Source organism: Pristis pectinata, chromosome 21 (assembly GCF_009764475.1).
Source record: "Pristis pectinata isolate sPriPec2 chromosome 21, sPriPec2.1.pri, whole genome shotgun sequence".
NCBI lineage: Eukaryota > Metazoa > Chordata > Chondrichthyes > Rhinopristiformes > Pristidae > Pristis > Pristis pectinata.
Window position 1 is genome coordinate 20,850,179 of NC_067425.1, and position 16,759 is coordinate 20,866,937.

The 16,759-nt window shown below is 40.9% G+C and overlaps 1 protein-coding gene across 3 annotated transcripts in view; it reads right to left on the reverse strand.

The window, feature by feature from the left end:
• Nucleotides 1–14,136, reverse strand: part of dhrs11a (dehydrogenase/reductase 11a) — a 58,302-nt gene extending 44,166 nt beyond the window's left edge. The window contains exon 1 of one of the 3 annotated variants that reach the window (XM_052035580.1): nt 13,931–14,136. In XM_052035580.1, the coding sequence (XP_051891540.1) occupies nt 13,931–13,963 (33 nt within the window). In that variant the 5' untranslated portion in view covers nt 13,964–14,136. Of the gene's footprint in view, nt 1–11,957; nt 12,304–13,930 lie in introns of those variants that run through there. The other 2 variants (XM_052035578.1, XM_052035579.1) reach the window with 2 other exon arrangements.
• Nucleotides 14,137–16,759: the final 2,623 nt, after the last annotated feature.

Sequence of the window (16,759 nt, forward strand, 5' to 3'; positions counted from 1 at the left end):
AACACAGCATTCCAGATTACAAGCTTACTTTTAGATGCTTCCCACCTTTTTCTGCCTCCCCATTCCCAAAGTCATGGATTTCTGCCAATTTTCTAAATACCCTTCCTAACCCTTAGCTAGGAATATTGATTGATCCTTCTTTACTCTCATCACAACCTCAGCCTTAAGCACCTCTATCAAATTACCCAATAGCTTTCTCTACTCCAAGGAAGCATTTCTCTTCTAAACTCTTTGATTACTGGTATTATTCTGCTAAATTTTCTCTGCATCTCCTCTAAGTACGAACTGGATAACCAAATGAGGTCAACACACTGATTATAAAAGTCTGGAATAACTTCCATTGCTTTTGTATATATTGTACCACTATTTAGCATGACAAAGATCCTGAATGCTTTCTTGACAGCTTTCCTGTTACCATCACTTTTAAAGGCTTCTGTCTGTTCAATTACATCTACCCTTCTTTTTCTCAAGTCTGCTCACTACTTTTTCCAGTTTTGGATCACGAAGGCTGAAAGAAAGCTCATCAATTCTGTCACTAAATCATAATGATATTGCTGAGATGATTTGATTGTTCAGAATTAATAATTTAACAGAAAAACTCCAAACACATGTCAAGCATTTCAAACAAATCCAATGATCCAATTGATGCCCTCCAAATCAATGAAGCACCTACCACTAGACTGAACTGTTACTCCCTACTTGGTTGGGTCTTTGTTGGCAGAGGTTGTGCATAAAACCAGATAAACAGAGATCTTTATGCCCTTATCTCTCACACATCCTTCTGCTCTCAGATGTGGGGCTCAAGTCTGTGAATTTGTGAAGTTCCTCTCTGTAAAGTTTTAGAACTTTAGCTGGAGTACCACCTTCTCATAAGGTTTCAATACTTTTCATTTATGCCTTCTGAAACGTGTCCAACTGGGTAGCGATAACTTGAAAAGGCAGTGGCCAAATCACCCACATTTCCCTTTACTGCCATCACAACATTAACATTTTAAAAAGACGGTACTGCCCAGGACGAGGCAGATTGCCTTCTGACCAGCGGAATAGTGGGAATCCCACATGACCACCATCCAGGATACTATCAGATTGGATCCAAGGAACAGATGGTTAACTGGATGATTCCTACCCGTTTCCCACCTTTGTTCATTTCAAATCATCATGCCTCATGCAAGATTCTTGCTGATCCTCAAATATCAGCCATTCAACCACTGTATTAAATACAAAACTTAAGACTCATTAGTTGAGTAACTTTACAGCAAATGGCTTTTTGCAAGTTTGAAAGTATTAATCCACACTGATCAGAGCTCTAAAAGGAGATAATCATGGTGTTCCTGAGTCAGAAATGTCAGTGAGAGGCAAACAAAAGGAATTGAAATGTCTCAGCCAGAGAAGACATTATAGTCTTTATTTAAAACTGGAAAATTGAACCCAGGAGGAAAGATTGGATAAGTTCAGGCTGTTTTCTTTAGAACAAGGAGGCACTGGGGAGACTTAACCAAGAATGAATAAAATTATGGGACGGCCTAGATATAACTGGAAGGACCCATTCTTCTTAGCAAAGGGGTCCATCTTGGAGGGCATAGATCTAAAGTAACAGGCTGTGGAATTTGAGAGATGAGGAAAGATGGAACTGGAACAGCCTGTCTGAAAGGGTAGTGGAGACAGTACCCCTCAAATTTAACAGGTACTTGAATCTGTACTCAACGAATCACGTTCTGCATGGCTATGGACCCAACTTAGAAGGTGGAATTAGAGTGGGAAGCACTCTTTCAATCTCCATTCCTTTCCTAATGTTGATTTACTATGATCCTACAAAAGCTCAATAGTTTGAAAAGTTTTTCCTTCCCCCTTGCACCCTCTCACGAGCTGTCCAATATTTCATCCAAAGCAAAACTGCCTGCTTTGTTCCAAACTAGCATGTTTTAAATTTACAAACATCCTCAAGTAGGCACTGCCTCAATTATTCACTGTAATGAACATTTCTATATCACACTGAGTCCACAGCAGATATGGAAATGGGTGAATTTTTGAAACCAGTTCCAATGTACATTCTATACATGGTCCACAAACTGCCACAGTAACTTGTTTTACAGTGCAAACTAAAATCTGCAGTTCTGGGTTCTGATATGGAGCCAAATCAGAACAATGAAGGGAATTAACAAATTCAATATTCACCTCCATAGCTGGGGGTTTGTTGTTGTCAATAGTTAATCCCTACTGACCACCTCACCCAATCTCACAGCAAATCCAATAGATGGCATTATTCCCAAATCTGTGGATGACAATTGAGCCAATACAATCACCAGATTAATCAACTTCCTTGGGGCCAGGTAATCATTAACTTCTCCAATTTTCTCTTCTGCTAATAAAATACTGATAGCTTCTGTTCTGCCCATCTTTCATCATTACTAAACAGAGAATCTTGATTAAAAAAACGACATGGAAAGGCGTTATCTAAACATTACTCCTCATAATTCCCTGAGCAGCGTAGTTAATTATGCAAAGTTCGCTCACTTGTTTGTATGGTTGTAAAGTTCAAGTTCCTGAATTAGTGGTGAAATTAAGGTGGAATGGTTTTCCGTGAACGGACGGTAATAAACAAGTAAATGATAATCAACCCTTTCCATTGGAAATTGGATATAGTCCTTTTATCAAACCAAACTGGTTAATTCTTTCATATACTCTAACCACCATTTTCAAGAACTTGTCCTTCATCTTGGACCTTCTTCTGAGACACACACAGAAACAGGACCTTCAGCCCAACTTGTCTATGCCAATCAAGGTGTCTAACCCAAGCTACTCCCTTATCCCTCCAAACCTTTCCTATCCACATACCTGCTCAAATGGCTTAAATGTTGTAATTGTACCCGCCTCTACCACATCCTCCGGCAGATTGTTCCATATACCCACCACACCTCTGTGAGAAAATCTTGCCCCTAAGAATCCCTTTTAAATTTTTCCTCTCTCATCTTAAACAAATGCCCTCTAGTTTTAGACTCCCCTACCCTGGGAAAAAGACTGACCATCCACTTTATGCCTCTCATGATTTTATAAACCACCATAAGATCATCCCTCAGACTCCTTTGTTCCAGGGAAAAGAGTCCCAGCCTATCACTCTCCCCTTGTAACTCAAGCCTCCAATCCTGGCAACATCCTTGTGACTCTTTTCTGCATGCTATGTAGCTCAGTCGCATCTTTCCTATAGTATGATGACCAGAACTGCACACAATACTCAATACCTTGTATAGCTGTAACATAACATCCCTATTCTTTTACCAATGCCCCAACCGAAGACAAGTATGTATTCGTCACCATCTTGTCTAGTTGCATCACCACTTTCAGGGAACTATAAACCTGTATCCTTAGATCTGTACTACAACACTCCTCAGGTCCCTGCCATTCACTGTGTACGACCGGCTGCAGTTTAACTTCCCAAAATGCATTAATTTGCATTTTTCCAAATTAAATCCCATCTACCATTCCTTTGCCCACTTTCCCAGTTGATCAAGATCCTGTTGTAACCTTCTTCACTCTCCACACCATCACAAATTTTGGTGCCACCTGCAAACTTACTAATCACAGCATCTACGTTGTCATCCAAATCATCAATATGGATTACAAACAACAGGGAACTCAGCACCCTGTAGCATACCACTGGTCACAGGCCTCCAATCTGAAAAATAACCCTCCACTACCATCCTCTGACTCCTTCCACCAAGCCTATTTTGTATCCAACTGTCTAACTCACCCTGAATCCTATGTAATCTAACCTTCTGGACCAGTGTACCATGCAGGACCTTGTACAAAGCCATGCTGAAGTCCACACTGACAACATCTACTGCCATGCCTCGTCATCCTCTTAGTCACCTCTTCAAACAAAAACTCAATCAAATTTGAGAGATAGGGTTTTCCATACACAAAGCCATGCAGATTATCCTTATTCAGTCCTTGCCTTTCCAAATGCAGAGAGTCCTCTCCAGTAACATTCCCATCACTGATGTCAGCCAGCCTCCAGTCTTCCAGTACCTCACAAATGATTAAGGAATATATAAAATTTCTGCCCCAACAATTTCTTCTCTTGCTTCCACAATATCCTGGAATACACTTGGCCAGGTCCAGCAATTTATCCACCTTTAGGTACTTCAAGACCATCAACACCTCTTTTGTAATGTCAAAATGTTTCAGGACATTGCTGTTCTCTTTCCTGAACTCCCTACCTTCTATGACCTTTTCCATGGTAAATAAAGTAGTATCATTGAAGACCTCACCCATCTCCCATGGGTCCATACATAGACTATCACACTGATCCCTTAAGGGGAACTATTATTCTCTCCCTAGGTTACCCTTTTGCTCTTAATATGCTTAGAAATCTTTTGGGAATCTCCTTTACCTTATCTGCTAAGATTATCTTATGTGCCCTTTTTTGCCCTCCTGATTTCCTTAAGTGTACTCCTACATCCCTTAAACTTCAGGGTCTTGCTTGATCCCAGCTGCCTGTACGTGGCATATTACTCATTTTGTACACAAGTCCAAGTTGCCTACATTTATTGTCCAATATTATTCCTTGTTCCAAAGGTTAATAGTCTTGTTTTTACAATTCCTGGAATGGATTTCCATCAAACAACTTCTAATACTAACCATAATCTCCCCATGTACCTCCTCACCAATCCCCCAAAATAACCCAGGCATCAATTTTCCACTCTTGAGCAATACATCACATAACAGTTTCTTATTGTTAGAGTTTGGCTTACAAATAGATATAGTTTTCTTTGGCCATACTGAGACTGAACAACACTTTTGCAAGAAGCTAAACTGTTGCTGTAATTATATTTTGACTTCAGATGATTGGAACACAAGGAACTTTAAGAATATCCACATGTCATAAATAGGGTCATTTTGCCCCACCTACCTTTTCCTCTCCAGAGATACAAAGCTTTTAAATGGAGAAAAGGCTGAGAGGCAAGTTTCAGTGTGTTTGGTGGGGTGGGGAAGGAGGAAAGGAATGAACATGAAAAATCATTGAACAGATAATTCAACTAACTGCACTGAATGCACTCTTCATTTCCCTCAATCCCAGATTTCTTTTCTGGTTTCCAAAAATGCACAAGTACCACCATTTTCCCCACTGCATTCTACCCTCAAATTATGCTTGCAATCTGATAACTTGCTGTATAGCACCAAATGAAATACCTCTTTATCCTGCTTACTCCCTTATAAAGACGGGAAACAGTCCACAAACGGGCCTCTGGTTAAGATTTTGACATACTATAAAGTTCTAAGAATAATGAAGGGTCATCCCCATCAATTCATGAGCCCCTGCAACTATGTTTCTCTGACTGTTTTTAAAAAAAAACAAATTTGTTTCAAGCTGTTGGATAAAAGACCTTTATCCAAGTGATAAATCAGGTAACTGAAGCCCTGCGAGTCTATCGTCAGTGGTAGAGAAGTTATTGGAGAGAATCCAGTGGGACAGGATTAATCTACACTCAGAAAGACAGGGATTAATCAAAGATAGTCATCATGGCTTTATTAAAGTAGATCCTGTCCGACCAATTTGATTGAATTTTTCAAAGACGTAATGAAATGTGCAAACGCGGGAAGTGCAGTTGATGTAGTCTACATGGAATTTAGTATGGCCTTTAACAAAGTTAGAGCCCATGGAATCCAAGGCAAGCTGGCAAATTGGACTTAAAATTGGCTGAGTGATAGGTGGTGATGGAGGGTTGTTTTTGTAATTGGAAGCCAATGTCCAGAGCTGAGACCTTAACTGCTTGTTGTATACATTATCCAAATGTTAACAATGGAGGTACAATTAGTAACTTTACAAATGACATAAAAATTAGTGTTGTTGATGATAATAACAAGGATAGTCTTAGGTTACAGGAAGATGTTGATCATTTGGTGGAATGGGCAGAGCAGAATTAAATTCCAGCTGCCGCTGCTAAGTGCAGTGTGATGTACTTTGGGAGGACGAATAAGGGTTGAACACGTACAATGAACTGTAGGACCTGGAAGAGGGACTTTGGTGTAAAAGTCCAAGGATCCTCAAAGGTGGCAGCACAAACAGAAGAAAGCATACAGGATACTAGCTTTCATTAGCCAGGGCAAAGCATATACAAGCAGGGGAGGTTAAGGTAAAGTTATATTAAAACATTAATTAGACCACAACTGGAGTACTGTGCAAAGTTCTGGTCACCACACTCTAGAAAAAATGTGACTGCACTGAAGATGGTGCAGAGGAGAATCACCAGGATGTTGCATGCGATGCAGTTTTCAGATATGAGGCAAGATTGGTTGGGCTGGGTTTATTTTTGTTGGAATGGAAGAGTCTAAGGGAGTGGGGACTAAGAGAAATGTACAAGATTGAGGGGCATAGACAGGGTAGATAATAGGAAACTTTTACCCACAACAAAGGACCCAGACTTAGGTTAAGGGGCAAGAGGGATCAAAGGAAGATGTTCCACCACCACCCCCCCACAAAGGACGGTTGGAAACTGGAGCACACTGCCTGAGTGGGCAGCGGAAGCAGGTGCTCACACAACTTTTAAGTACGTAGACAAGCATTTGAATTACCAAGACACAGAAAGCTACGGACAAAGGTCTCGGTGTACAGGTTTTGTATAAATGGGTAATTGATAGTCACAGAGGACCAAAGGGACTTGTTTCCATGTTGTATGACGATGACTAATGACAACTGTGTAGAGACTTACCACAACTTTCCCTTGTGTAGTATTTCCATAACTGTCAATGCCATGAGTTTTAAGAAAATAATACAAGTGTTACATTTTATACCTCTGTGCAATTTTATCCTTAATGGTCAATTTAAAAGAAAAGTGACTATTTCAGTATGGGATACTTAATTTTAATTGGTAAGTACATATTTTTCTCTTATAGCCAGGTGCTCTGTCTTTCCCAGACAAGGCAGCTGGAAAATTACCAAGCCCAAAACTGTTTCATTCCAATTATCACCAGCCTCCATCTTGGGATGTCTGCTACAAGTCAGGGTTGCTCACGAGAGAGTCAGAACACAGTAATGGGCCCTACACCTATTAAACCCGTACTAACCATCAAGCACTAATTTACACTAATCCTACCACGATCTTATTTTGTTTCCCCACTATTTCTATCAACTACCCAACCCCTACATTTGATCACTCATCCACACACTAGGAGCAACTTAGCATCCTATTAACCTACCAACCAGCACATCTTGTGGGAGGAAATCACTGCATTCAGAGGAAACCCACATGGTAATAGGGAGAACATACAAACTCCAAGCAGACAACACTAAAGGTCAGGATCGGACCTTGTGATTATTCCTACACCCATGTAGGGAAATGTATAATTGCAGATCCCAGCCTTTGGTAAGATTTTATATGCAAGAGTTCTAGCACTGCACAATGAACAAGAGTAAGCATTACTCCCAACCACACCTTTCTCTCAACAATGATTTTTAGTAAAAAGATAAAGGATCCTCACACAAACTACATCCACAGGCAGTAGTTGATCATATTGGTCCATGCGGGCACATTAAAATAAATCCCTTAGCAACAATGGAGAATCAATATAGAAGGTTCATATAATTACTGAAAAGTTTCAAAGAAAAACATAAATCCATTAACAAGCAATCAAATGGAACCACCATCAAAAACATAAAACACTGAACTAACTCCAAGATGAGTATTAATTAACATATTTTGGCAGCTACTTTGCAATCCAACTAGTAACTATAAATCAAGATTGAGTTTCTTCTCCAACCATTTCAGTTTGTGCCACTACATGTTAATCATAACACTGCTTTTAAGCAGATCTAGCAAGGTATTCAAAGAACGTATACTTACTTACCAAATAATAGAAATGAGAAACCTGCCAGCAAAAGCAAAATTATTTGCCTCTGACATTTATAGTCAACACCAAATATTCCCACGTCACAGACGGTGCCAAAGTGAAGGAGACAGCACCCAGTGAATGGTACAAACTGCACATCTCACACAAACCATATTTATAGGCTCCCTAACATGAGCAATCTAGTCCCTGTTTGGGCCCACATTCACCTACCAGGAACCAGCTTGAAAAGCTGATTTGTGAACTTGTGAAAGGAATTACAGATTCCTCTCTTGACATTTGGTAGTTATAAACCAGCTACAGAACCCCAGCTCCAATCAGCTAACTACCCATGTGCAGGAGGCAACTGGGACTTTCTGTTCCATAAGGCTTAATGTTGTTCATTGACAAATAATCAATGTTCAACTTTATGAAGTTACTTAAAAAACTATGTTAACTTATTTCAATATCCTGTCCAAATGAGGAAATTGCAATTCCACCTAATGCAGGTTTCTTACCCAGATAATTTGAAGAAGTTTTAAATTTGCCTACTCACAGGCAGAAATAATAATCCTAGTAGAAAGGAATGCTTGTGATTTGAGGCAACCTCATCAGTTAGGTTGAGCAGATCTAGCTGAAAACTGAAAGGTCATTCTCCCCTATCCCAAGGCTCTACAATTTACTGTAATGCTACGGTTTTCCCACACCAGTCGCTTTAAGGCAAGTGAAAGATGCCGAAATGACATTCTTCACATCATTTCACTTCGAACCTCCCTGGCACAGAAGTGATTTCAGTCCATTATTCTGGACAAGATTTGAACCCAGGTCCCAGTGGTGACAGGCCAATGCACAAATCAATATCCCTATTTAGATGAGAGGAAAGTATTAAAAGGTTCAGAATCAAGGAGGATGTGAAATTGCTCAATATCCCCTGAGCTACATAGAAGTGCAATTCAGTCATAATCTGATGCAAGTCCCACTGTTTACTACATCTAGTCAGTGAAAAAGGTACCACAGATCAGAAAGCATGTGATGTGGATTGCCTGTAGTAGTTACAATGTGAATCAGTTCTTGATTTCCACAATGCCTGCGATGAACTTTCTGTACTCTGTGAACAACCTGCATTTACAACATGGAAAAACATCTCTCAGAAATTTAACCAAAACTCCAAGTTATCTTTGGCACATCACCACACAACTCTACAACCATCTTGTCATCCTTTCCTTTGGGGTTTCATTTTCCTGCAGCATCAGGACTATTCACTTTGCGCACCAACCCCCTTCTACTACAAAACCCATCTATGTCACAGTTCATCCCAGTGGTACTTCCCAACTTTTATTTCATTCTTACTTGTCCTAATGAAAGCAGCAATATTTTCAACTCTTTGGTTGTCTGCATGGTTGGCAGCTCCCTTTCTCCCAAGTCAAAGGATTGCATTGTCAGGGGTGTAGTCTTTTTGGAAGATATATAAACAGACGCTTCATCTGTCCCTTGATATTAGTCCAAGGATGATCAGGGAAGCATTCCCTGTGTCCTGACAATAGGTTTTCTTTAATCAATATCACAAAAGTAACATTGGTCATTGATGTTATTCAGAGTTTTCTTTCTACATTAGTGACTAGAATTCAAAAATAATAGTATAGCTGTAAAATACTGAGACATCCAGAATAGTAAAAATAAAATTTGTTCCCTGCACCTAGACATAGTCATTTCTTTCCCCACTTCCACATCGTGGGCCGATGGACCATTCCACATCACAACGTTGAATAATCAAAATGCATAAAGTTGTCCCCATTTGTACGTGCAAGGATCGAACAAAAGCTCAAGCATAATGCAAATTTGTAATATTATCCGGTTAGCAGTATAATACAAGAATGATTGCTTTGAACCCTTGACAACAGATATTGATTGAGAGAAGTGCCTTAAAAGCTGTATTTCCACTCCAAGTGAAAACCAGGATCAGCTTCACACAATGCCATACTGGCCATAAACCCAGAGGTCTAATCTGATATCAGAGGAAAGCGGAGTGAAATTCTGAACAGGAGAGTTTCAGACTGCTTGATCCAACACACGTTGGTACACAAATACGTATTGCATACTTTGTATGCCTATGTTAAACGGTAATTTCAAGTAACATGTTGAAAGTTTATTTTTCCCAGAACTTCACTGTGTGAAGGAACCTCACCTGAAACCTGGGGAACAGAAAGCAGCACCTTGGAATTATAAAGCCACATAGCAAAGTTACAGCTGGTAAATTCCATCTCTGCTCAAGCAGAATGGATGCCTCTGTTTACAGACCCATTCAGAGAAATATTTTACAGCTGCAAAATGATGCTCGGGTAAAAGATTACCCGTGACCTTGACAAATGACACTGCAGGCTTGAAGGGCTGGATGGCCACTCCTGCACTTATATTCAGAAATTAAAACATTTGGCATACAAAGATAATTACCCCTATAATGTCATGTGATTGTGTTTTTGGCTTAGTTCAGGTGTCATCTTTGAGTCTCTATCAATGTTCGAAAGAGGTTAGATTTTTTCTGTTACTAAACAAAGTTTACTCATATGATGCATCAACTTTTGCTCTCTATAAACTGAACCATCAAATCAGTATTCATAGATGAGCTTTATTTTAACCACTTCTGCATCCTCTTTCGTTGATTATTTAACACCACCATTGCTCCACTAATCAAACCAACACAGGCAAACAGACAAACAATTGACAGGTTGAACAAAATAAACCACAATGGGCAGTGGTTTGAATCAGCAAATAAAAAGCCACGTGCAACATTCTTAAAGAAAAGTGAATGAAAAATGTAAATGTTGCATAGCCTATCTTTATTGCTGGTATGAATTTAAGGTGGGCATTAGAGAGAAGATCCTTCTCAGTTAAATATAAAATCACTCAAGCTCCAAATGTGTGGATGAAGATGAATTGAGATACTCTGCAATACAGAGCGGAATCAGCAGGAAAAATAGGCAAAGACCATGCAACATCCCCCGAGCTCCAACTGTGGAAATTAGGATATTGGTACAAAAGGTAGCTGCTTATATTTCCATTGACGAATAGCAGGAAATACAATTATCGATAGTCCTGAGACACCGCATCTGCAAACAAGAAAGGGGTCTGTGCAGTGCACTGCATTGCTTCCCACCACCCCATCGCTTTCCCCTCCGCCGCAAAAAAAATTCTTTAAGAAGCCAGTGAGAGATCTCAGCCTGGTTAAGGGGGAGGGATACATAACTCAGGAACAACTACTTCCAACACTGGTTACTTCCATGAATCCAGCTGCAACAAGAACAAACTGCCCGTTGAGTTTTTTTTAAAGTTAGACACGTTGAGAAAAATAATTTACAAAAGGTGCAGATGAACAAAAAGAGAAAACACATTAAGAAAGCAGACACGAGAGAGACTCCAGATGTTCTTCGTGGAAATAATAACGCAACCCAATGTCCAATACAATCCAAGCGTCACTATACAACAGGAGCATATATTCAACTAAAAAGGAAATTGTAACAGAAATAGACATACTGTACAATTTACGCTCGGTGGATTCAACCAGCAAATACTTTTCAATTGAGCTGCACAGTATTAGATATTCAACTTGCAACAAATGACCTAGCCCTTTGCATTGGTCATCTCAACTTATCTAAATATAGTCATAAAGGCCATATAAATTAGTGCAAAGACAACTGACACTCGATACAGTGAAATAGGTATACTAGTTTCAACAATGTTTGCTGCACATCGAGAAAGTCCTTAACGCACTACTCGAGATGAATTCCTTTCAGTTGCAGACACCGGGCTGTTGTGCAGAAGTGAGCAGTTGACCGCGTACGACCCCGGGATTTCAGGGTAAAGTGTTGAATAGGGACACAGGGACCCAGTGCAGGCTGCAGCCCTGCAAGCCCACCACCCCGGGCCGGTGATCTCACCTCCAGCCCTCTGACAGCGGCGGAAGACGGAACTGCCTAACTTTCCGACAGCCCTTCGGCGGTGAACGATTATTCCGCCGCCGGACGCCCGGTTCGGCCAAGATGGGCGCGACCCGACGTCGCTCTGGGGAAAACACATCGCCGCCTGCAGCCCGGCCGCTGTCGGCGGTGCCTGCGCCGGCTTCCCCGGGGCCTTACCTCGATCTTGTCCACTCTCCGGGCGCAGCCCACCACTTTCATGCCGTGCTGGACCAGGGCCCGGGTGATGGCTCCGCCGATCCCCACCGAGGCGCCGGTAACTAGGGCCACGCGTCCCTTCCAGCGCTCCATCGCCGCCGAGCGTCAGGGGGAGGTCCGCGGGCAACGAGTAGCGGAGGCCGGAGGAGGCGGCGGCCGGAAGGACTCGGTTGCCCGCCCGCTCTGCACAACTTCCAGCCCCCGGCTTCACTCCCGACCGAGTCCGCAGCACTTGGATCCGCCGCGGGGCAGGCTGGGAGTTGTAGTCCTCCAATGAAGCGGCTGCGCTCCGTAGCGGTGCCGCGGTGTGTGCTGGGAGTTGTAGTACCCACCGTGATGCATGCTGGGACGGAGGAGGGTACTCGAGCATCCGATTGCAGGGTCTCGCCCCGAAACGTCGATGTCCCTCTCCCCGACCCGCTGAGTTCCTCCAGCAGTTGGTTATATTTTTTTGCCCCAGATTCCAGCATCTTGTGAGTGCACTCAAGGATCTTTGCGGCCGGGACGTGGTTTTCCTACTGACTGGAGAGTGAATATTCATGGCGGACGACAACACCCAGAGGGCAAACCGACCTTTTCTGCGCACGCGCAGTGCCGGCAGACACCCACCCCAATCCCATCCCATCCACGGTCCCAAGGGAGAGGCGCATCTGTGCTCATCACGGCTGGAGATGCAGTAATAGCTGTGTCCGAGAAGAACGGTAATACGATTCCAGTGGGTGAATTTTTATAAACGGATACCCCCCCCTTAACTGTCGACCTCATTATAAATAACTTCGCCAATCTGCAACATATATTTGAAATGGATGGGTAAGGTTACTTAAGCCAGCTGTTCGATCAGTCCAGTTGGTGCAGATGTTCATTTTGGTATTAATCCCCATTTCTCATTTTCCTTTCAATCTACTTCAAGCAGCATCCTTTGAATCTAAAAGATTGAGTTTTTTGGGGAAGTTGATCAGCTTCAAAGTCCCTTTCAGCATCTCCATTCACTTGTGAACCAAGTGTTGACGGAAACCAGCTGTTGGCTAAATGAAACCACCCATCTGACAATACCTTCCACCATTTGATCAACCAAAGCTGTTGTTATGGGTGGTGTGTTCCGTTCCCCTGCTCCTCTGGCATTTGCTCTTCTTTCAACATGTGTTTATTTCACATGCTTATTTAAATCTTTATTCTGCACTTGTTACCTCATTGATCTCAAACTCCATCTATGCTCTTTCTCCACTAAGTTCATTGTTCTCTTCAGCTCTTGTAATCACACAAAATATACTCACTTTCACAGATACTCTAAGGCTACACGACTTTCATCCTCTCAGGAACACCCAGGGGTATCTCCACGTTTTGTTCTTCATCAACTGCCTCCCCCAAACACCACTTCCTTCCACATCCGCATTAAAAAATGCTCTCCAAAGTCATTTGCTACTGCACATTCGAAATCTAAACTGCCTAGCCTTTTATGCTTCATTCACCACAACATTTCCATAGCCAATGATTTGCTTATCTACACTCAGACCTCCATAACTGTTGCCCTGGTCCCCATTAAATTTCACTCCCCCTTGCTCCTCCCCTGGTGCAACCCCCATTCACTTAAGTTTAAGAGTTGCATATTTCAACAGACACGGCAGAGAACCAGTTCAGTATTCAGCGATAGATCATAATGGACCATATTAAGAAACATCAGATTTTGCTCACTATTCCAGGATTATCCTGCAATGCAAAAAATAATTTGGGTTTTTTTCTACTGCTTCACCATGTCTACCCAAGTTCTTCTCCCCCAAAACCTTCAGCTTCATCTCTAACAAGGCTATAGGAGCTAACAGAATTGTTTGTCACTGAGATTGAGATCATCCAACAAGCTGCCTTTGCTTCTTCCTTCCTTCCCTCAGCAAACTGAGAGAAGCTTAAAGGTACACAAATGGTAGCTCTCTTCTCACCTGTGTAGTCCACTTAAAACTCCCCTTGTCCATTAGTGGTGCCACTTGCACAGAGAAACCCAACTATCCAGCTTCTCTTCCTTGGCCCATCATTGGCTGACATTGTGAGCAGTTATTTATCCTCAGGTACAGTTCCTTCCAGATTCTAAATGCCAGATAGCACGGCAAGTAAAAGATATCTTCAGTCACACAGTGTGTTCCCAAGTTCAAAGAGAAATAAAATTCCTACTCAGAACTAAAGCAGGTACAGTCTATACCACTTCAGCAGGTTGACTTGTGACTGACTTTAAATTGCCTTTGACTGGATCCAACTGGTTTTTTTAAAAATAAGGAAACCATCTAACCTGAGATTAGCGTTTGACCTTAATTAGGAGATTTAGTCAGCATTTGTACCCTAGCTTCACAAGAGGGCAAAAAGCCCAAGCTTTACTACAAATATCCAATGAAGCATGGAGAATCACCCAAATACCACAATTCTCAGAGGCATTAACACTTTTTTAAAAATTCTTTTTGTGGTAGAAGGATAAAGTTTTCATTTATGTGTTTGTATCCTAATGCAATATTTTAAATCAACAAAACAGTTGGAATGAGTCTGTGATTACGTCTCCATTTTATTAAGTTTGATATGCAGCAACACAAGACAAATAAAACAACTGTTAATTTTTGAATATCTTTCCAAAGTCAAAGAATTTTTTCAGCCACTCTGACTGCATTTATCAAGTATCAATGAAATAGCAAGTTTAGTGCGAGAGACTTGCATCTTATTAGATCTATACAGTCAGTCTCTTTTTGCAAAGGATTCCAACACACATTAATCAATATCCCAAGGTGAAATTATTAAGACCAGCTCCAATGTATATTCTAAAAGTGCTCCAGTAACTAGCACAGATACTTGTTTAACAGTGCAGACTAAAGTCAGCAGTTCTGGGTATGGAGCTGAAATCAGATCAATGAATGTAAACAACACTTTCAATATTCACCTCCGTAGCTGGAGGTCTGTTGCTACCAGCAGTTAAGCCTGCTGACCAGCTCACCCAATCTGACAGGAAATCCAATAGATGGCATTATGCCCTGGTCTGTGGATAACAATTGAACCAATATATCACCAGTTTAATCAACCAGCTCAGTGCCAGGTAACCATTAATTTCTCCACTTTTCTCTTCTGCTAATAAACTACCGATACCCTGTGTTCTCCATCTATCATCATGACTAACAGAGAATATGGATAAAAAGAACATGGAAGATTAAGATTCTATTATCTAAACACTTTGCCCCATAGTACTCTCTCAGAAGCATAATTAATTATGCAAAGTTCTCTTGCTTATTGTGTGATTCAATCAACTTCTCCCAATAACCCTTAATATCAAAGCTGAATATTAATAAACTACATCACATGTGTAGTTCTTTGGCAAAAACAAGGTTGTGAACTTTATCACCATTTGTAGACACTAACCACTGCTTTCACGTATTTCTGTTTCAGCTGTTTTTTCTTCACAAGACTGCAGACAAAATCTCACTTGATAACTCATTTTGTAAATGTCCATGTCAATTAATTGTAATCTGATTCAATATTATTTCCTCATTCCAAAGGCTGTTTCTCTACTACCTGGAATAGATTTCAATTAAGCAATTTCCAGCATTAATCATCTTCCCCCCAACAGACACACCTCCTCCCCATTCCCCAAAACCGCAGCATGAATTTTAACCATCAAGCAACAAAATAGGCAGAGAAAGAATTTCATATCATCAGCGTTTATAAAGAAATAATGCTCTCTTTGTCAATACTAAGATTAAATTACATGTGGCCAAGCTGTATCATTATTTATATTTCAATGGAACATACAAAGCTCCTTGTGTATCCAAACATCCTACCTGCTCCAGAAATACTGAGAACTTTTAATAGTCTAACCTACCTGTCTTTCAGATAGCTTCAGTGGGCATAAAATGACAATTATCATCGAGTTGATGATTCACCTAAATACATGAATTGCACCAATCAACTCCCTAATCACAGATTTTCTATGGATTAAATAAAGGACTATTCATCCATTGCATTCTACTCTGAAAGTGTGCCCTGTTCAATGACTTAGCCGTAGATGTCATTGTCCCAGTCCTTTCTCCCTGCTGCACCTTTCAACAGTAACCTTTAGTGAAAGGGTGAAGGATCCTCTCGCAATCTATATCTTTATGCAGTTATTGATCAGATTGTTCAATGTGGATGCAATATATTAAAAATAAATTCCATGAGCAACCTTGGAGAAGGTGATCAATATGGAATGTTTAATACAAGAGAAACACTGAAAAGTTTCCTCACTGATCCCTTCATTAACGTGCGCCAATGCACGTTAATTGTACCAATTGTGCGCTCAAAACTAGTGTTAAGGTATTAAAACAACATGCTTCAGATATATAAACCAAATAATGTACTATTAAGCTCAAAATCATGAAACTTACCAGCAGCAAAAAACTCTGAAATTCAGTCAATTTTGAGTATCCCACATCAATGTCAGTCAGATTAAAGGAGACACCACTGACTGAATGGTACAAACTGCTCACACAAACCATCGATATGGGTTCTCAGATATGATCAATTTAGTCCCCATTTGGACCCACATTCACCCACCCGGAACCAATCTGAAAAGCTGATTTTGTAAACTAATAATGGAGTTGATAATAAAAGCACTTTAAGCATCTCAAATGTCGAATTCCTCTGGGATACATGTTACATGTTCATACAGCAAGTGCTAGGAAACTTGTAATCAGAAACATGGCAAATGTATCACCTTAATTGTTCTACACCACATAGACATAGATTTTGTCCTCCTGGTA